Raw genomic sequence first — 23,298 nt, forward strand, 5'->3', positions numbered from 1 at the left:
GTTCAACCTCAGTGGCAATTAGGGAAAAGCCAATCAAAACTACAATGAGATACCACCTCACACCTATTAGAGTGGCTATTATCAACAAGACAAGCAATAACAGTGTTGGAAAGGTTGTGGAAAAAGGGAACCCTCATCCACTGCTGGTGGGAATGTAGACTAGTACAACTACTATGGAAAGTTGTCTGGTGATTCCTCAGAAATTTAAGAATAAAACTACCATATAACCCAGCAATCTCTCTCCTGAGTATATACCCGAATAACTTGAAATAATGTATTAGCAAAGATATATGCAACCCTATGTTTATTGCAGCATTATTCATGGTGACGAAGACATGGAAACAACCAAAGTGTCCTGTGATAAAGGACTGGATAAAGAAGATGTGGTTCATATACACAGTGGAGTACTACATGGCCATAAGAAAGGCTAAAATAGCATCATTTACAACAACATGGATGGACCTTGAGAATATTATGCTAAGTGAAATAAGTCGGTAAGAAAAAGCTAAGAACCATATGATTTCATTCGTATGTGGGATATAAAACTGAAACTTGTGGACACAAACAGGAGTGTGGTAGTTGCCAGAGGGAAAGGTATTGGGGGTTAAGGGATCCCTAATATATGGTGACAGAATATTTGACTTTAGGTGATGGGCACACAGTGCAATATAGATCTTATAACATAGAAACACACACCTGAAACCTGTATGATCATAATAACCAATGTCACCCCAATAAATTTAATTATAAATAAAATTAAATTAAAGGACAATAAAGGCCATTAAAAGAAAATCTCTAAATGCCAGTTCTTCCAAGAGCTAGCTAGCTTGGTTCAGGTGTGACTGTGATGAAAATGGTCAGTTCTTTTTTTTTTTAATTTCTTTATTGATTAAGGTTCACATATTTGTCCTCATCCCCCCATTCCCATCCCACACCCCTCCCCACACATGCCCCCACCCCCCTGTTGTCCATAACCACTGGTTAGGCTCATATGCATGCACACAAGTCCTTTGGTTGATCTCTCCCCTTTATCCCCACCCTCCCTCTGAGGCCCGACAGTCTGATCCATTCCTCCTTGTTTCTGGGTCTGTTCTTGTTCATCAGTCCATGTTGTTCATCATTTCCCCTAGATGAGTGAGATCATGTGCTACTAGAAATACACTTATAAGAACCAAAAATGAGACAAGCAATAATGGTTATGCTGAAAGGCAAATGAATCAGTTTGTAGTGAGTTTCTTTCTGGGCCAACAGTTCTTTTGTGACCCAATTTCAATGTCAAACAGTTCCTTATGTGCACATGTAAGCAATGATATTTCAGTTCTGGATGGTGGGCAAATGGTGGTAATGCAGGTCCGACCCTCTCTGGTTTGGTCCTGGGCAACCTGCAGTGATGCACAGCTGCTGACTGCTAGTATGGCAAGGCGACATCAGCGTCTTCCATCTCTGGACTGCTTCTTTTCTGTCTTCATGGCTGGAGTAGTCCTGTCGATTCCTCTCTGTTGCCGGAATCCACATGGTCTCAGAGTTGTTTTCTGAAAATATACAAACATATTCTCAACCAAAAGTTAATAAAGGAATATTTCCTATAAATTTGACTTGGGATCCTTTTTCATCTTTTGCCCAAATGATTTTCCTCTGGCTTGTTTTGACACCATGTATGTTTTTCATGGGTGTCTTGCTTTTAGCATTACAATTATTTTTCTAAAGTATAAATTTTCTAGATGTAATTTACTTACAGGATATTTTTCCTTACATGATATTCTTCTACTACCCCCCCTTTTTTGATTTAAATATTAGGAGGCTTTTGAAAAAATTTTAATGTAGTCTTGATAGCTTTTAAATTTTATTTTTTTGCACTATAATATGACTGCTTTAGGTTCATTACCTGTTATGCATTTTTATCATGAGATGAACTATCAATAAAAATTTTAGTTAACACTTTAGGAAGTGTTTTTTGTCCAGTACTATTAATTTTTCTAGAATATTTGCTTGCTTCAATTAGCCAATTTAAATTAGCCTGAAAACTTGACTACTATTTCACTGTCAAATTTATTACTCTAACAACAATCTTATTTTACCCTGTAAATATTATTGGAAAGGATTATTTGCCTTCTTGAGTAGGCCCTGAGCATTCCTGGTGGTAGGCTGGATTTAGATATCAAAAATCCACTTCCCCTCAGCATGGGTTCAAGACAACTCAAACAATTCTTGTTGGAGTGAGAGGGCAGCTGCTGTCGGCCAAGTCTCTATCTGTTACCTGGGTCCCGATTTGAGCTGGGCATGGGACGTTAAGCAGCCATTGGGGCAGGAGACTTCCTTCAGAAGGGGTGAGGGTTCAGGCCCCTGTTAAGTTAGGGGGGTGAGGGTCTGTGCCCCACCTCTGTTGACCCCCAAGTTCTCTCCTAATGGCCCCTCTGCGACTGTGCCTGTCTTAGGTTGTTCCTTCCCTGAGGAATCTTACCCGTCTCTGGCTAAAAATGGTCAGTTCTTAACAGTTTAGAAAATTCTCCTGTTCTCTGTGGGGATGATATCAAATGAGGTTAAAGAATTCTCAGGAATCAATTTACTCAAATTTGTGGGGTGTTTTTTTTTTTTGAGACATAACTTTAAAAACTTTTTTAAACTGCAAAAGAAATTCTCATTATAGAATATTCAAACAGTTATAAAATACATAGAATCAGACCAGAAATATCCCCTTCAACACCCATTGCAATTCCAGGCTCAAACTGTTTACAGTGTGCCCTCCCAAATTTTTTTTCTATGCATTTACCGGCATATACATACATTTAACATCTTACACAAATACAAAAATCTCTACCAGTTCTGTAAACCTCCTCATTTTTTATTTTCTTAAAATTTGTTTTATTGTAGAAAAATATACATACAGTAGCCTCCCCTTATCCATAAGGCATATGTTCCAAGATGCCTGAAACTGCAGATATACTGTGTTTTTTCCTATACATACATACCTATTAAAAAGCTTACTTTATATATTAGGTATAGTAAGAGATAACAACAATAACTAGTAATAAAATTGAAAAATTATAACAATATACTGTAATAAATGTTATGTGAATTTAGTCTCTCTCTTCTCTCACAATGTCTTATTATATTGTACTTAACCTTCTTGTGATAATGTGAGAAGATACAATTCTTATGTGACGAGATGAAGTGAAGTGGAACTTTCCTTTTAGTATCTTCAGACCATGATTGATCTTGAGTAGCTGAAACCATGAAAGCTAAACCATGGACAGGGATGGGGTCTACCCTAACATAAAATTTACCATTTTAACCATTTTTGAGTGTACAGTTCAGTGGTATTAAGTACATTCACAGTGTTGTGTGACCATCCCCTCTATTTTTAGAACTTTTAAATCACTCCAAATAGAAAATCTGTACCCATTAAACAATAAGTCCTGCTTCTCTTCTCCCTTCAGTCCCTGGTAGCATCTATTCTACCTTATTCCTATGCTCTTCATTCTTTTAAAATTGTTTTTGAAAAGGTAATACAGAGACATTATAAAAATTCTAACAATAGGAAAGGGCATATTCAATGTTAAATACTTTTTCCTCCTATGCTTGAACCCCCTGCAACCAGTGTAATCAATTTCTTGGGTATCTTTACTAATGAGTCTATGTATATAGAAGCATAAATGGACATATACCATCCCCCCTTTTTTACAAAGTGGTAGAAAATCATACACAGCTTGATTTTTTCATTTAACAGTGTTTGATTTGATATATATATATATATATATATATACACACACATATATGTGTGTGTGTGTAATATAATGTGTATATATATATCCTATCTAATAAAGAGGGAATATGCAAATTGATCATCACACCATAACAAGATGGCTGCGCCCACAGCAGAGGTGGGGATCCCGTAACACAAGATGGTTGCACCCACAGTGGAGGCCGAGTTCCTGTAACAAGCCTTAACGAGCAATCAGCAGGGACCTGAGGGTGCAGGGCGGGGGACCTGAGGTTCCGCCCCCCACCTGGTGGGGTTTGACAGGGGACCTCAGGCCATGCCCCCTGCCCTGGCACCAGGCTGGGGGACCTGAGGCCACGCTCCCCACCCACAGGGCTTGACTGGGGACCTCAAGGCATGCCCTCCGCCCCGGCCTGGGCTGGGGGACCTGAAGCTGCGCTCCCCACCTGGCGGGGCTTGATGGGGGTGGGGCCAGCCAGGTCTGGATCTAGCCCAATGTGGGTGGGGCCAGCCGGGTCTGGGTCTCGTGGGATTTCAAGGCACACGTGGGTGGGTAGGGACTTGACTCTGGTTCCCATGGTGCACCCCAGACTCTGGCAGGAGGAAGATTTTCATATACATTTTACTAATTTTATTTCATCTCTGACACTTCTATTATGGAGAAAGGGCAAATGGCAATATTAAAATATTTCCTCTAATTAATTCCCTTTTAATGTCCATGAGTTTTGTGCACCGGGTCACTAGTATATATATATATATATATATATATATATATATATATATATATATATATATAATGCTTATATTTATAATTCTTCTTTATCCATTCCTCTGTTATGCTAGGATCAGCTTACTTCTGCCCCACTAACATTGTAAAAAATAATTTTTATTTTTGCAAAGAACACATAGCATAAAACTCACCCTCCCAACAATTTAAAGTATACAGTACAATATTGTTGACCACATGCACCCTGTTGTGCAACAGATTCCTCAGAACCCTTCCACCAAACCCTGCACGACTGAAACTCTACACCCACAGAAAACAACTCTCTGCCTCTCCTCCCCCTGGCCCCTGATAAACACCATTCTACATTCTGTTTTTATGAGTTTGACCACTTTAGATATGTCCTATAAGTAGGATCATGCAGTATTTATCCTTCTGTGACTGGCTTATTTTACTTAGTGTATTATCATCAAGCATCATCCTCATCATATGCTACATTCCCCTTTATGTATATGCCACATTTTCTTTATCCACTCATCTGTTAGTGGACATTTATGTTGCTTCCAACTTGGCTATTGTGAAAAATGTTGCAATGAACATGGGAGTGCAAATATATCTTTGAGAGTCTGCTTTCAATTCTTTCAAATATACTTCCAGAATTAAGACTACTGAATCCTATGTTAGTTCTATTTTTAATATTTTGAGGAACCTCTGGACTCCTGAATTTTTTTCATAGTGGCTGCACCATTTTACATTCCCATCAACAGTGTACAAGGGTTCCAATTTTTCCACATCCTTGCTAACACATTTTCTTTCTGTTTTGGTTCACTTCTTAATAATGGCCATTTTGGTAGGTGTGAGGTGATATCTCATTGTGGTTTTGATTTGCATTTCCCTGATGATCAATGATGTTGAGCATCTTTTCATATGCTTTTTGGTCATTTGTATATCTATCTCTTCTTTGGAGAAATATCTATTCAACTCCATTGCCCATTTTTTAACTGGGTTATTTATTGTTTTGTTATTGATTTGTAGGAGTTGTTTATATATTCTGGATATTAACGCTTTATCAGATATAAGGCTTGCAAATATTTTCTCTCCATTCTTGCCTTTTTAGTTTGTTGATTCTTTTGCTGCACAGTTTTCTAGTTTGATGTAGTCCCACCTGTCTATTTTTGCTTCCCTTGGCTGTGCTTTTGGTGTGACTCTAGCTTTTACTTCTCTTAGGGCCAGACTTTCATCAGGATGGCCTGGTTGTGATTTTTGCCTTCCTTTCCATCTCAGAGCTCTCTAGCACATTGTTTAAAAGGGGTGTTGCCTAGTTACTACTGCTTCTCAGGTGGGATACACCCAGAGTTACCTTAATTTTTCTGGGCTTGTTTGCATGCGCAGTAATGGGAGGCCTATGTGAGAGGGGATGCTTCCTTCCATTTTCTAGCTTCTTTCCCCTTCACCCCCCTCTCTCCCACAAGTTTGGAAGATAATCTCTTCTGGGCCTCCTATTTCTTCTCTTTGGAATCCTCCTTGTAAGTGAGGGAGGTGGTCTCTGAGCCAATGACAGAATGACAGGTCAGCCAAGAGGTACTTCATACCAATGAAGGCTTCTGCATTCTAGATGAACCAATTAGCTTCTTAGAGACATTGGATACCTGGATAGCTGGCATCTGTTCTATTGTCCTCTTTAGTAAGGACCTTCTTGTTTTGTCCATCAAGGATTTGAATGTGCAAATGAAACCCTACTTTTTATTTTAATTTGATGGCTTTAATTCATCCCCACAGTTTTTTACCATGGCCAATAAAACACAGCCATTCTCCCTTTGTAAAGAGAAAGAGGGGTTGGGTTTCCTTCAATTGTCTGCCCTTTTCTGTCTCCTCCACTATTTTTGTTTTACTCTGTAGTTAACTTTGCATAGAGCAGCTTCATCAGAGGACCTGTGCTGTGGACTGACGCTCTCATCTCATTGCCGCTTGCAAGGGCCTTTTCCTTTTTCAAACCTGAGGGGTTGGTGGGTGGAAGAAGAGTTTGGCCATAATCTGCTTTCTGCATTTCACACACATTCTTCGCCCAGTCTCTCTGTCTCTCTCTGTCTCTGTCTCTGTCTCTCTCTCCTTCTCGTTCACACACACACACACACACACACACACACACACACACACACACACGCACACACGCGCACACGCGCGCACACACACGCGCGCGCGCGCGCTCGCGCGCGGACACACGCCCAGCTCTGCCCCTCTCGGTGTGTCTTCCTTCAAGATGACAGGGCGCTGGAGAAAAGGCTTCTGGAATCAGCTGGTAGGTACAGTAGTAACCCTAACCCCACCCACCCGCTGCTTTTGCTTGCTCAGGTTTCTTGGGTCACTACTACCCAGGGAGAAAACAAGTAAATGCGCCTCCAGAGGAGGGGCTAGGGGAACTGGGAGAAGAGGGGGCATCGGAAGGTGAGGTCGGGAAGGTGGCCAAGTGCCCCTGCTGCTGGGGCCCTTCCCAGTGCTCCCTCCGGGCCTCAGTCCCAGCCCTGTTTGCCCCCACCCCACCCCCTTTTCGAAGGGATTGCTTTTTTTTTTCTCTGCTGCGGCGGAAATGACAGTGTGGTGCTGCCTTGGTGTCATGGTGCTGCCCCAGGATTGAGGTGGTGAAACTCTTAAGTTTGGCTCCGGAGACCCAGGCACGGGAGCATCGCAACCGCCTTGCTGTCCCTGGCGGGGCGCGCAGGCGGGCGGATCCCAGCTGCTGCGCGGCGGCAGGGGCGAAGGCGAAGGCGGGCGGCGGCCTACCGGGGCGGCGGGAGCGGCGGCGGCGGCCCGGGAGCTCTCGCAGGAGCCAGAACCAGCTCCCGGCGGAAGCAGGCGAGCGCCCTGCGCTCTAGGGCGCGCTGAAGAGATGGCAGGCACGCTGGAACGCTCTGGGTAAAACGCGCCCCTTCGCCACGGTCCCCGGGGGGCCGAGCACCCCCGCACACGCTCTGGCCGCCTCTCAGGTGTCGCCGGGGCCCGGCGCGGGCCAAGGGCTCCTGGGCTCGGCCGGGCAGGGCGATGGGGTCCGCGAAGCTCGAGGCGGCGGCAGGGACGCCGGCCCAGCTCTGGCATCCCGTTGCGCTGTTGGGGCCCGGGTGCTAGTCACGGCTGCCCTCCTGGGACGGAGTTTGCACTCCGGGGTGCGGGCGGGGGCGGTCCGAGGCCTCCCGCGCAGCCCGGCCTGGCCTGGCGCGGCCAGTAGAGCGGCTCCTTCCCACGAGCGCCTTCCCACGCTCCGGTGGCCGGCAGCCTCCTCAGCCCGGGTGGCGCCCCTCGACCGGCAGTCTGCCAGGGGTGGCTGCTGTGGCAGCTAGAGATGCTGTGGACACCCTGCCTGCAAACAGGCCCAGCGAAACTTAATTTCTTTTTTGCCAGGGGAGCGATCCTCAAGTCTCTGGGCGGTTCCTTATTTCTGGCCTAGCTCTGAGACCAGCTCAGTGGGGGAGAGGGGAAACTTACATATGTACACTCGACAGACTGTGACTGACTCTCGGAGAGATGGTGTTTTTCCATTTCTGGCTTGTAAGAATTAAGTAAATAACTGGAGTAGATTACAGAAACCTTTTTGGTGATGATAAGGTTTAGGTTACTTAGCACTTTGTGTGTAGCACATTATTTCTTGGAGGGTTTTCTCAGAGCAGTAATTTGGACTCCTGGGGTCCTTGGGTTCTTCACTGTTGCTCTCACACTCCCCAAACCACCTTCGCACTCACCTTCCTTCTACCTTATCACACATCTACCTGCCTACCCAAATCTCCCACCAGAACCTACCCATCCCGCACACCCTTCCTTCCATCAACCTGTGTACTCCCAGCTTCCCAGCCATGCAGCCTCTTGCTCTTCAACCAGTTTGTCTTTTTCAGGATTTCTGAGTGTGGGGAATGTGTTGAGTGATGGTTGTGTGTCTCTGAGGAGGAACCTTTATAAAAGAATGTATTAGAGACGACATAAATAGACAAATACTGTGGGAGGGTTGATTCCCCTGATTCCCAGGTTGGGCCAAAGGGCTGCCTTTAACCCCATTCTTTTGCCTCCCAGTACTCTAATCAGTTATCTGGTCATGTTCCAATGGAAGGGAAATGCTGAAGAGAGAGAGTCCCTCCCCTACTTCCCACTCTACCCCTAACCCTCATATCCTTCCAACCCTCTCTACTCATCATGCCCTGAGGGGGAAACAGTCTACTATTTTTATATATTCCTGCCCAATCAATTAACTTAATACAGATATATGATGTGAATTATATTTTTTCTGATTGTTCCTTACAACTAGATTTATGTGTTTGAAATATGGGTCTAGGGGCCCAGACGATCAGAAAATTCATCCCAAATCTGACATTGCATTGTCTCTATGGCCTTAGGACATTCTTCTGACCTTTCTTTCATAGTTGATGCAGTTGTATAAAATGCATAATATTGTGTACTAGTTATTGTGAGCTTTCTCTTGGTCTTTTGAAGATGGAAGGGTTCTATAAACCCTCAGCATTACACTTTTCAAAGGAAGTGCTTCATTTAACTTTTTATTGGTATAATAGATTGACTGGGTATAAGTAGGAACCCTAGTTTCTGGAAACCTTAACTTGTCATTATTAGCCCCCCCTGGAGCCAAATCTATCACCATTCTTAGGCCCTAAGTCTATTTCCCACCCCCCCACCCCCAATGCACAAACAACTGAATGAAACATACATAAAACTAGATATACAGAGTAATGGTGATTACTTTAAGTCAAGGCTTAAATCATATCTAATGTACTCCAACCTAACAATCTGAGTCAGGCTGATCTGAAAACATAACCTCACCCCATATTATTTTTTGCATTTATGGGGGCAGTTAGTTAATTTCTACTGAAAAGTGGCATTAATAATTTTAGGTATGGCTATGTAAGCATGATTAGGATCTAGCAGAGTTGAGTCAATAATATTTATTAAGTGTCTACAATGTGAAGAGACCTCTGCTGATTGGGCGGAGGCCCCAGTCTTGGCTTTGTATTTTGGTCTCCTGCTTGTTTGAGGCCTACCTCTTTACTTGCAGCTCCAGGATTAGGACAGGGAGGGGCTGTGAGGGGTAGGGTAGAGGCTAGGGATATGAAGGGGCAATTGTTTCTCTGGTTTACTTTCCTGACTACTAGACTTCTCATCTTGCATGTTTTGCCTTGCATGGCCACCCCCTGGGAAGTACTGCCACAAATCAGAGTGACTTGATTGCTACACAAATGTATCATCTGAACAGTACAAACTGATTTAGATGAAGTTGGTTTAGTTAATCCCTTCTCTTTAAGTGCAGGACAACCTGCTCCAACTTGCAGATTCTAAGCAGTGCCAATGGAGTCTCATAATTGCATCTAAAAATTGCTCTGGGTAGTGAGCCTATCCAGTCCCTCCTCTCTCTCCTCCCATAAAATCTGCTGACACCATGACAGTTGAGAAGGAAACTGCAGGAGGAGTGTATCTTTACCATTCACCAAACCTCATTGGTTTGGTGAGGAGGTGAGAATGTCTTCCTTTTACTGTATTCCTTGGCACTCTGGTTCTCTCTTTTCCAACTGAGACACAGCTCCCTAAAAGAAGGTAAAGACAGGGCTGAGTCACAGAATGTGTCTCAAATGGCTCTTCTAAGAGGGCATCCATCATGTGTGTCTGTCACTCAGTTTTTTTTAATATATTCTATTGATTTCAGAGAGGAAGGGAGAGGGAGACAGAGATTGAAACATCAATGATGAGAGAGAATCACTGATTGTCTGCCCTCTGCACGCCCCACAGTGGGGATTGAGCCCACAACCGGAATTGAACCCGGACCCTCCAGTCCACAGGCCCACGCTCAATCCACTGAGCCAAACCAGCTAGGGCTGTCACTCAGTCTTTATGGATTTTGGTAACTCCCTAGCTATTAGGCAATGGAATTTGGGTGCTAGTGGAGGCCAGTTGTGCTGCATTTCCATTTAGCACTAAGATTTTTGTCTTCTCTGCAAAGGGGAAGATGAGGCAGTGTGTTTGCAAAATAACTCCTTACTTAAGCTGAATATCTTGACTTAGAGCCTTGCATCATCAAAATATGACATGTAACATATTGATACTGGACATATGATAGATCAGGAAAGCTCACAGTTTTTCACTTTTTGATGATTAAAAGTTTGGGACCAAGGCATTATTGCACTAAGGTCTGTATTTACAGTCTCTCAAAAAGCATTAAATTAATCACTGAGCAGGGTGGAGAAAAGATTAGAAAAGTGTTTCTCAGCCATTGTATTGAATAATGCTAACAAGTATCCCTATTAGCTATGAGGCTTTGGGCAAATTCCTTAATTTCTCTGAGCCTCAGATTCCTCATCTACTATAAAATGAGAATAATAATAGTATCTACCTTTTTTCCCCCCAGTTTGTTGAATTTCTTTATTTTTTCTTTTTTATTGAACTTATTGGAGTGACACTAGTTAACAAAATTATACAGGTTTCAGGTGCACAATTCTACAACACATCATCTGTACACTGTATGGTATTTTCATCACCCTAAATCAAGTCTCCATCCATCACCATTTATCCCACCTATACTCTCCTCTACCTCTTCTCACCCTCCACCCCCTGAGACTAGACATTTACACTGAGTGGCCAGATTATTATGATCTCTGAACGCATAATAATCTGGCCACTCAGTGTATACCCTATATAATAAAAGGCTAATATGCAAATTGTCCCCTCGACCAGGAGTTCAACCAGCAGGCAGGCCGGCCAGCAGCCCATGTCCCCTCCCCCTGGCCAGGCTGGCTGGACCCCACCCATGCACAAATTCATGCACCGGGCCCCTCTAATATATATATCTACTGAGTGGCCAGATTATTATGTGTTCAGAGATGATAATAATCTGGCCACTCAGTGTATATCCAGTTATTCCCTTGTGCAGGCTTCTAGTCCCCTTTTTATTTTTTCTCTTTCCCAAGAATCAATATATGTTTCTTCATTTTTCTTAAAGCAAAAGTCTGTTTAATATCTTCTGTGAGCACTGGAGGTCTGTGGCTATTTCTACGTTTGTTGTTTTTCATCTTCACATTCTACATGGCCATAGGCAGACATCATCTTTTCAAAAGTCAATTTCCCAGCTTCATAATTTTCCTTAGAAATCCTATAAGCTGCTAAAACTACCATATGTTTAAAATATGGAAGGTGGAGGGATTTTGAATAATGTGCCAACATCCCACCACTCCCTTCTCCATGTGGGGTTTACCTGAAGGCACACTAGCATGTTGGTTCAACCTAAATGGGTTAGCGAAATAACCTTAGTAAGACTTGCCCTACTTGGGTTCCTATCTCTCTGCAGAGCTCTGACTACCTGACCTTGGGCTTTGTCTCAGCCTCTTTTCCCGAAGGTCAGACTCCTATAGTTGATGAACAGAACAATGTCTCCAGTCTCTGGATCTTCCTCTTACAGAGCCCAAATGATCGGATAACAAACTCATTATACAATGTAAAATCCTCCTGTAACAGAAAATACCATTATTTACAATTTGCTGGGTTAATGTTTGGGCATGGTAGATAATGCTAATGCAGGACAGTGAAATATCTGAATGTATACAGCCCAGAGATAGAAAAATGGTTTATGGTCCAGAATCCTCGATTGCTTTGTCTATAGCCTTTTGTTCAGTGTTGCTAGGATTCATGTGGTTCCTAGGGGAGTAGAAGTTTCATTTGAAATAGGCTTTTGTTCTGTGTCCCTTGTTTCTGTCCTGAGCTTGGGGTCCTCTCAGCCTAACATTCAATAGCATGCCCTATATACATATATTGCCAATTTTATTCTGTGGAAGTAGAGGTGCCTGTCCATTCAGGTGTGCCATTGCACATTTAAACATTTACAGATATTTCATTGGATAACAGAGATTGGTAAAACAGCCCTAGAATAGGTGGAAAGCTGTACTAGTAGCAGTAGTTAAGTTAAATTTGTTCTCCATTTGTTCCTGAACCTTGCAATTGCCAGTGCTATCTGCATTAAGATAAAGGTATTATGAATTGTACTTAGGATTCCTGACAATTATGTGTTACCTTGGCAAAACCCGTTTCTTGGTTACTCAGATTACATCTTTTGCAGTTGTAGCAGATTTAGGACTTTTAGTTCTGCTATCGCCATATTCATTTTAATGTCTTTGATGACTATACTATATAAAATAACCAATGATTGGATTTATGAGTTAATTATAGTAAAGAAAATATCATTGAATCCACATACTATAAAATATTAAGTAGGCTTTAATAACCTATTAGATGGGAAGTGACTCTGGCACTCTTTGTCAGTTGGTAATCAACCTCCAGTCCTGAGCTCTCTCTGAGCATGATAAAAGCTTAAGAGAAAAGAAGAGAGACAGTTCCTGCCTTAGGGAACTCAAGTCTAACAGGAGAGACACATGAGTATAATGAATATCACAATCAGATTCATAATCCTCCAGAAAACTTGTGGCAGAGTGTGATGTCCTCTATATGTCAACTATGTGTTTGGGATGAATTTTCAAAGGAGACTTGGCTTGGGGTGGTGAACACCTAATACAATATACAGATTATATATTGTAAAATTGTATATCTGAAACCTATAAAATTTTATTAACCAATATCACTCAATCCTATATAATAAAAGCCTAATATGCAAATTGATCAAATGGTGGAACAACCAGTGGCTATGACGTGCACTGACCACCAGGGGGCAGACGCTCAACACAGGAGCTGCCCCCAGCCTGCAGGCTTCAGGCCAGCCAAGGCCAGAGCCAGCAGGGGCCCCCTGATCGCCCTGCTGGTTGCCCTGCAGAGGGAGGCAACCAGCGGTGGCGGTGGGGGGTAGGGCTGGCAAGTGGGTGGCGCCAGGCCAGCCAAGGCGGGTGCCAGCAGGGGCACCCCCAATGGTCCCGCCAGTTGCCCCACAGATCGGTCCTGATCGCTGGCTGGGTCTACGGACCCTACCCGTGCATGAATTTCGTGCACCAGGCCTTTAGTAAATTCAATAAAGTAAAATAAAGTAAATGGTAAGACATTTATATTTATTATAAATGGTAATAAAAATTGTTTTTCCAAATAATAAAAATTACTGTTTTCATTAATAACGCATTTCACATCAGTAATCTGAATGTATGATGAAACTATATTTTTAAAGCAAATTATTTTATCCTCATCTGATCCTCACAAGAGCTTGTGAGATGGGTAGGGCAGGTAGCTGTAATTTGACAGGTGAGGAGGCTATGGCCCAAACAGTTTAAACGTCTTACCTAGAATCACTCAGCTAATTCAGCTTAGAGTCAGGACTACAACCAGGCTTTATTATGAGGATCAAATGAGATCATCGCTTTGGAACTATTTGAAAAGTATAAAATGGTACATAGATGTAAGATGGTTCTTATTGTTATTTATGCTTACTGACCACCTAGCCTCTTTTTGGGGGGTTTCTATTTTCAGTCTTTATCCTTTTAGGATGAGAATTCTATGCATTGGTTGCCTTTTATGTTCCCAAATGATCTTTTTTGAGTTTCAAGGGTTTTTCCCACTGTTAATAGTATTCTAGGATTTTGTGTTCTTTTTCAGTTCCAAAAGGTGTTCTCATTTATACTCCTATGTGACTCCCCTCCCATTTATTTGTCTTCTGGAACACCCATTATATCTTTCTTGAGGTACATACAGCAGGCAAAGCCAGCCACTCCCCTTCATCACCTTGGCTTTAGCCAAAAAAATGAATGCATTTTGTTTATTTCAGTTCCTGTCATGATGATGCCCATTGTTTGTCAGCCTTTCTAGTCACACTAATAAATAAGAGTTGTGTTTTGAGGGGCCAGTTTTCAATAATCCAAGGTGTCTTTTCTATGTGATACAGATAGCAAGATCTCTGTAATAAAAGGATGTCAGACCTGGAAAGCAGCTTAAAGATCATCGTGATTCTAGTCCAACTTTAATGACATTTTACAGTTAAGGAAACATCAGACTAAGCCAGTACTTATTTGCTCATTCCCCAAGACAAGGAGACAGTTTCTAGCGTTTCTTTTTTTCTTTTGTTTTTTGGTTTGTTTGTTTGTTTTTCTTTATTGATTAAGTTATTATATATGTGTCCTTACCCCCCATTGCCCCTCCACCCCCCACTCATGTCTTCAACCCCCTGGTGTCTGTGTCCATTGGTTAGGCTTATATGCATGCATACAAGTCCTTTGGTTGATCTCTCCCCCTTACCCCCATTCTCCCATACCTTCCCTCGAGGTTTGACGTTTTGATCGATGCTTCTCTGTCTCTGGATCTGTTTTTGTTCATCAGTTTATGTTGTTCATTATATTCCACAAATGAGTGAGATCATGTGATATTTATCTTTCTCTGACTGGCTTATTTCGCTTAGCATAATGCTCTCCAGTTCCACCCATACTGTTGCCAATGGTAAGAATTCCTTTTTTACCACAACGTAGTATTCCATTGTGTAGATGTACTTAAGGAAGAGTTCATAGGACATTAATGTTAATATCCTAAAGAATGTTTATTTTATATCAATCTGTATGTATGTTTTTTTGTTAATCCTCACCTGAGGATATTTTTTCCCATTGATTTTTAGAGAGTGGAAGGGAGGAGGAAAGACACACAGAGAGAAACATCGATGTGAAAGAGAGAGATTGACTGGTTGCCTCCCACTGTGCCTGACCAGGCAACCAGGTAAATGCCTTGGATCGAATTGAACCTGAGACCCTTCAGTCTGCAGGTCTACACTCTAATCACTGAGCAAGACCGGATAGGGCTATATTAATTTGTGTTTTAAACAAATCCTACAACTCAGCTCAGTCCTCATTCTAAAGCCCAGAGGTCAGGCTTGGTTTCATACTCATGGCTTTTCTCTGAAGAAGAGGAAAACCATGGCTCCTCGGGGAGGTAGTGAAAGCCCAGAGCCATCTCTGCAGATCACAAGTTCTCTCTCTGATCAGCGTTAACTAAATGCTGGATTTGAAGGGTGATGCTGAAATCAGTCTTTTCATTTTGTAATGTAGAATGTATTATTTTTATCTTAATCACCTGCTTTTAAACTCCTCTTTTCTATTTCTACCTACTCACACAGCCTTATACCTTCTTATAGTTTATTCTCATCAACGTGTTGTTTTTTTCAGGGTGAAGATAAGCCATGGATAAACAATTTTATAATAGAGCAAGGGCAAATACATGAACATACTTATTTAATGACTGAAATCAACTAAATGATATGGAGGGGAACAAATAAGTGTATGTGGACATGGATATTTGTTTTTTATCATGGCAGTTGTTCTGCTCTCCCAGACATTTTATCAATGCATTTTTATGACAAACCATTGTGTTTTCTGGAAAATGCTTCATGATTACCTGTCATTGCATTGAATCCTATCAGGTCCACATCCTGTCTTTATTCTTAGCAAACTCTAATTCTGCATAGGTTGGTGATTGACAAATTTTTAAAGTTGCAACACTCTGCTACTGTTTTATTTTTGTCACACCATACCCCCTTACTTCCTAAAAATATTTTGTGATATAGAAGTAAAATATTTTTAGGAGTTTTATATTTTTTAAATTAATACAATTGGGAAATGAGGATTTTATAACACCCATTGATCATTAAAGATATCCCAGGATATTACAAAACCTAGACAGGGAATCACTTACCTAGAAAAACAATTGAAAGGAGAAAGCAATCCGAGTTTAGAAATACTACATAATTACATAGTTGACAGTATATTATAGTGGTTAACTGTTCACACTCTGGGGTCAGACCTGTGTTTGAAACTTTTTAAAATTGAGATATATTCACTATCATAATATTCACCATTTTAAAGTGTACAATTCGTTTGTTTTTAGTATATTCACACAAAGTTATGCAACCATCACCACTATCTAATTTCTGAACATTTCATCACCCCCAAAAGAAACCTCATACCAATTAGCAGTAATTCTTTATCTCACCAACCCCCCAGCCTTTGGCAACCACTAATCTATTTTCTGTTCCTATGGATTTGCCTATTCTGGATATCTCATATGAATGGAATCATACAATTTGAGGCCCTTTGTGACTGGATTCTTTCAGTTAAAATAATGTTCTCAAAGTTCATCCATTTTGTAGCACATATCAATACTTCATTCCTTTTCCTTGCTGAATACTATTTTATTATATGCTATACCACATTTGTTTATCCATTCATCACTTGATGGATATTTGGGTTGTTTCCATTATTTGGATATTATAAATAACTAGAGGCCCGAGGCCCGATGCACGAAATTCGTGCAAGGGGCTCGGCCCTCACAGTCGCAGCGGCTTGCCTTGGTCCTCAAGGCCCCAGCTTCATCCAGAAGGTCATCTGGTCTAATTAGCATATTACACTTTTATTATTATAGATGCTGCAGTGAACATTGTGTACCGGTTTTTGAGTATGTCTTCAATTTTTCTGGATCATATGGTAACTTTACATTTAACCTGTTGAGGAACTGCCAAACTATTTGTCAAAGCAGCTGGATCATTTTACATTCTCATCAACAATGTATGAGGGTTCCATTTTCCCCACATCCTGGTTGACATTTGCTATATTTTAAAACTTATAGCTATCCTAGTGGGTGTGAAGTAGTATTATAGCCATCTTAGTGAGTATGAAGTGGTATCTCAATGTGGTTTTGATTTGTATTTCCCTAATGGCTAATGATGTTTAGTATCTTTTCATATCCCTATTGATCATTTTCATATCTTCTTTTAAGAAATGTCTATTCAAATCCTTGTCCATTTTAAAATTTTTTGTCTTTTTATTGTTGAGTTGTAAGAGTTATGCATATTTCTAGATACTAGGCCCACATTACATATATGATCTGCAAATACATTTTTCTCATTATATGAGTTGTCTTTTAACTTTCTTGATGGTATCATTTGTAGCACAGAAATATTTAATTTTGAAGTCTGATTTATCTGTTTTTCCTTTTATTGTTTGTGCAGTTGGTGTCATCTAAGAAACTCTTGCCTAACCTAAGTTCACGAAGATTTATACCTATGTTTCCTTCCAAGACCTTTATAGTTTCTGCAATTATATTTAGACTAGAGGCTAGGTGCACGAAATTTGTGCATGGGGGGGGGGGTTGGCCCTCAGCCCAGCCTGCACCCTCTCCAGTTGGGGACCCCTCGAGGGATATCTGAATGCCGGTTTAGGCCTGATCCCATGGGCAGTCAGACATCCCTCTCACAATCCAGGACTGCTGGCTCCCAACTGCTCGCCTGCCTGCCTGCCTAATTGTCCCTAACCGCTTCTGCCTGCCAGCCTGATCACCATTTAACCACTCCTCTGCCAGCCCGATTGCCCCTAACTGTCCTCCCCTGCAGGCCTGGTTGCCCCCAACTGTCCTCCCCTGCAGGCCTGGTTGCCCCCAACTGCCCTCCCCTGCAAGCCTGGTCGCCCCCAACTGCCCTCCCCTGCAAGCCTGGTCGCCCCCAACTGCCCTCCCTGCCAGCCTGGTTGCCCCTAACTGCCCTCCCCTACAGGCCTGGTCACCTCTAACTACCCTCCCCTTCTGGCCAGGTTACTCCTAACTGCCCTCCCCTGCCGGCCTGGTCACCCCTAACTGCTCTCCCCTGCAGGCCTAGTTCCCCCCTACTGCCCTCCCCTGCTGGCCTGGTTGCCCCCAACTGCCCTACCCTGCCGGCCTGGTCGCCCCCCAAATGCCTTCCCCTGTAGGCCTGGTTCCACCCCAACTATCCTCCCCTGCAGGCCCAGTCTCCTCCAACTGCTCTCCTCTGCCGGCCTGATTCTCCCCAACTGCCCTCCCCTGCAGGCCTGGTCACCCCTAACTGTCCTCCCCTGCAGGCCTGATCATCCCCAAATGCCCTCCCCTGCAGGCCCGGTCCCTCCCAACTGCCCTCTCCTGTAGGCCTGTTCCCCCGCCCCCAACTGCCCTTCCCTGCCTGCCTAATTGTCCCTAACTGCTGGCCTGATCACCCACAACTGCCCTCCCCTGTTGGCCATCTTGTGGCGGCCATCTTGTGTCTACATGGTGGTGGCCATCTTTGACCACATGGGGGCGGCCATCTTGTGTGTTGGAGTGATGGTCAATTTGCATATCAACTCTTTATTATATAGGCTCATTGATCTATTTTGAGTTAACTTTTATGTATGGTGTGAGGTAGGGCTCTAACTTTATTCTTTTGCATGTGGATATCTATTTGTCCCAGCATCATTTTTTTAAAAAAGATTATTATTTCCCCTATTCAATGGTTTTAGAACTCTTGTCAAAAGTCAATTGACCATAAATATATGCATTTATTTCTGAACTCTCAGTTGTATTCTGGGTCTGAATCTTAGCTTTGCTACTTTCAAACAAGTATGACCCTGGACAATATGACATACACATAACATTTTTGAAACAGTTCTAGAAGATTCAGCAATCCCTGGTTAAAAATCTTATTTTGATCTTATCTAAAGCAATCCTGACCCATACTGTACTTTCCCAAACTTAATTTTCTGGTGAGATTCAAGTGTCACACTTATATGGGAACAATTTTTAGGATTCTAGAAAAATTCAATGAGCTTTTTCTCAGTACAGAATTTATACAACACCATTCTAAGACTTAGAATACTTGTGGTATTTGTTTTATATAGTTTTCAACACATAAACATGTCTTTCATAAATGCTCCTGTCCAATTGTCATTTTGGTAAGAGGCTGTACTTGATCCACCCAGGTAGCTTCCAACACAGATTTTGAGGAATGCAGACGTATAGTTCTGGAAGAGACAGTAATAGAAATGCAGTGTGAGATGGGGATAGGCCTAGAAGAAAGAAATACAATTTTGGAAGAGACTTGGAATGAGAGGCAGATTCAGAGAAACTCTGAGGGACACAGAGACAAAAATAGAAGCAGAAATATGCTGTTTAGAAACCCTCTTGTAAATAGTCAAGATAAAGTTCAGTGAAGGAGGTGAGATGATTGAAATAGAAGTGTAGGGAAAAGAGCACAGGCATGGTGACAGTGCTCTGGGTATGTATGTTCCTGGTTGATTTACTTAATGCTGAGCCCCAAATTCCTAACTATCCTATATAATAAAAGCCTAATATGCTAAATGTCTGGATGACTGGTCGGCCATTCAACCAATCAAAGCGCAATATGCTAATGATATGCTAAGGCTGCTCAACCGCTCGCTATGATGTGCACTGACCACCAGGGGGCAGATAGTCGACTGTTCGACCAGTTGCTATGATGTGCACTGACCACCAGGGGGTAGACACTCCAACCAGTAGGTTAGCTTGCTGCTGGGGTCCAGCTGATTGGGACTGAGCGAGATAGGCCAGACACGCCCTAGAGCTCTCCTGCAGTCCATCCCCAGCTGGCCAACCTCCCATGTCTCTCCCCAGCCCAGTCGTGCACCAGTGGGATCCTTTGGCCTGGCCTGCACCCTCTCACAATCCGGGACCTCTTGGTGGATGTTGGAGAGCTGGTTTCAGCCCAATCCCACAGGCCAGGCCAAAGGACGCCACTGGTGCACGCATTTGTGCACCGGGCCTCTAGTAATACATATATATTAGTAATACATTCCTCACAGGCTTCTTCATATAATTTCATGAAATAATGTGTGTGAAGTGCTTAACACAGGACTCAGAATATAGGAGGTGCTCTATAAATGCTAGGTCCCGTTCTAACTTCAACTTTAAGGGATTCTTTATTTAACAATGATTGATACCTAGTGTGTATGAAGCTCCATGCTTTGAATAAAAATATGAAATAGTTGATGTCCTCACAGAGCATGGAGAGTTAGCTGGAGACACAGATAAGTAAATGAAAGAAAACAGAATATTCTGGAAGCTACTGGTGGTTGAGGTGATAAACATGTAAAAGAGAGAAGTCCTAGTTTTCTAGGCTTGGATGGTGATATTCACTAGATAGAAAAAACTGGAAGAGGAAGAGGAACAGGTGTGTGTGTGTGTGTGTGTGTGTGTGTGTGTGTGTGTGTGTTTCAGGGAGGGGAGTATAACAATTTCACTTATGGATATGTTGAATTGAACAATGAAGCTATCAAAAGCAATACTCTTGCCTTGAGTGGAAGTTGGAATCTATCATCTCCAAAGTATCTTCCAATTCTAAGATTCTACAGTATATGTACATTTTAATTGTTTTACTTTATATGTGGATGCTGATAGATGTTATGTTACAGAACAATTATGTTACTAACCAACAATTTTCAAGCACTTGTAAATCATAAAAAAAGAATACCACAAGTCTCATTTTTTAAAAGGTGGTTATACAAACATTTGAACTTACCAAACCAACTGAGCATGACCATTTTACAAAAAAATCTTCACTTTTGTACCAGTGGCCTATATTTTCTGCAAAATAGTTATTTCAGTGTACTTAAAAGGTTTGATTTAGAAACAGCTTTTAGGGATACATCTGTTGTACTCTTGCAGAAGGTATAATTGTACTCAGTGTTTAAGTATCCTGTGAGAAGATTATGTGGGTATCTCTGATAGATGACCAAATCTGAACAAATGTAAATGGCAGAATCAAATTATCATGCCCTGATAAGTGTCTCCAATGATAGTGAGATGATGAACAAAAAGTTTTTCAAAAGCAAAAGGATAAAAAGGATTAATACTTTTAGTCAATAAGATATTTTACATTCTTCCTTAGTTAAGGCTAGCTTAGAATATTTTTGTGTGTTGATTTTAATTAATGGAAAACATATGGCAACAAGGACCTATATGTTCAGCTCAGAAGTGCCTGTGAAAAAGCGATAGATTGACAAAGAGTTTAGTTTCTTTTTAGTTGGGTGACTTCTTTTATCTGATGCACACTAAAATGAAGATTACCAGATCTGAAAATTTCTGGCTCCACACTTTGCTAATTTATATCTAGGTCTTGATTTGCATCTTGTTATGTTTTAGGAAGTATGAAAAGACACATGGGGAGGTAAGCTTCATAGCAGACTTGTGCTAGTTCAGTTCAGCAGGTGTTAAAAACAACTGAAGCCACAAGGTAATATGTCTTCATTATTGATCTGCAACTATTGCTGAGTAAGTTGAAAAGTTGAAATCATTGCTTATTTAATTTGACGAAATGAAGACTTTTCTGAAGGTGAAGGAAGAAAGTGAAAGTGAAAACTATAATATTTTGGCTCTAGTACCTCAGTATACTAGAAATGGGACAAAACAGAAATTTCCATATGTGTTTGTAGGAAGTAATTAAGGTCCACACTCTTAAGAACTTATCCTGCAATCAAGAACTACATTTCTCTGAAGCTCTCTCTTCTTTTTATGCAGGCTCTTAGAATAATGGAATCATTTCAAGATCTAGTGAGTTAGTTTGAAATATGGCCTTGTTCTCCTTCCACTAGCTGTGAAATAGGAGCAGCCCCTATATTTTACCTTGAAGTAAAATAGAGAACAATATTGGAAAATGGAGATTGAGAATTTTTCAGGGCCTCAGGCTTGTCGTAGTTGAGGACAAGAAATGTCAGTGGAGAATATGTGAGAGAATGATACATGCCAGTGTTGTGAGTCTGAATACTAATGTTAATCAGTAAACCAGGATTCAGAGGTAGCCACTAGGTTTTATTTATTAGTGCAGGAAAATAAACTGAGGCATTTGTCAAAAACAAGGTTTGAAGGGGAGGAGAAAGGCTTTCTGATTAATTCCTGAATCGTTTTCCTATTACTCCAGCATCCCCGGGGAATCCAGTATGTAAAGTCTCCATTGGTTAGTGAAGAATTATACTACATTCACTTTTCCCTTGGAAATGCTTAATGACTCTTGCTTTGTATTCCTTGCAGGTGAAAGCCCAGCCTCTGTGGTTCTTAATGTCTCAGCAGGATTATTTTCACTAAAGATGGAAACCCTGGAGTCTGAATTGACCTGCCCAATCTGCCTAGAGTTGTTTGAAGATCCCCTTCTGCTCCCTTGTGCTCATAGCCTCTGCTTCAGTTGTGCCCACCGCATCTTGGTCTCCAGCTGCAGCTCTGGTGAATCCATTGAACCCATTACTGCTTTCCAGTGTCCTACATGCAGATATGTTATCTCACTGAACCACCGGGGCCTGGACGGCCTAAAGAGGAATGTGACTCTGCAGAACATTATTGACCGCTTTCAGAAGGCTTCAGTCAGTGGGCCCAATTCCCCAAGTGAGAGCCGCCGGGAGAGGACTTATAGGCCCAGTATCACCATGTCTAGTGAGCGAATTGCTTGCCAATTCTGTGAACAGGACCCACCCAGAGATGCAGTGAAAACATGCATCACCTGTGAGGTCTCCTACTGTGATCGTTGCCTGAGGGCCACGCACCCCAACAAGAAGCCTTTCACCAGCCACCGCCTGGTGGAACCAGTGCCAGACACACATCTTCGAGGGATCACCTGCCTGGACCATGAGAATGAGAAAGTGAACATGTATTGTGTATCTGATGACCAATTGATCTGTGCCTTATGCAAACTAGTGGGGCGTCACCGAGACCATCAGGTTGCGTCCCTGAATGATCGATTTGAGAAACTCAAGGTAAGGGATCTGGGAAATATCTCTTACACAACTTTGTGTCTTTATATACTGTTATTGTGGGTAGCAAGTTCACTAGTAAAATGGGTCACTTTTCTTATATGAAAAGTGAGTTAACTTCAAGTTGTCATGAGGAATAACCTACTCACCTGCAAGTTCTCACTGGAACCTATTTCATCTGTTGTATAAATCTGCTTGTGTCTGGCCAGTTCTGGGGGAGTTGGCCTATAGCTCACTACACCAGTAGTACATCCAGGGAAACATTACTCTATTTCCTCTTTCAGTGACACATTACACACTACATATCTTTGCCATGATTTTTTCCACCTCTTCTTTTAAGTATGTGAGTACTTGTGTAGGTGTGC

General features: G+C 42.0%; 1 protein-coding gene across 3 annotated transcripts in view; it reads left to right on the forward strand.

Annotated features, from left to right (window-relative positions):
• The first annotated feature begins 6,657 nt into the window (after positions 1-6,657).
• The window catches only part of MID2 (midline 2), a 120,880-nt gene continuing 104,239 nt past the window's right edge, over positions 6,658-23,298 (forward strand). For 2 of the 3 annotated variants that reach the window (XM_079765433.1, XM_079765435.1), the window contains exons 1-2: positions 6,658-6,744; positions 22,221-22,936. In XM_079765433.1, coding sequence (XP_079621559.1) covers positions 22,277-22,936 — 660 coding nt within the window. In that variant the 5' untranslated portion in view covers positions 6,658-6,744; positions 22,221-22,276. Of the gene's footprint in view, positions 6,745-6,816; positions 7,359-22,220; positions 22,937-23,298 lie in introns of those variants that run through there. The other variant, XM_079765434.1, reaches the window with a different exon arrangement.

Source organism: Cnephaeus nilssonii (genome assembly GCF_951640355.1).
Source record: "Cnephaeus nilssonii genome assembly, chromosome: X".
Lineage (NCBI taxonomy): Eukaryota > Metazoa > Chordata > Mammalia > Chiroptera > Vespertilionidae > Cnephaeus > Cnephaeus nilssonii.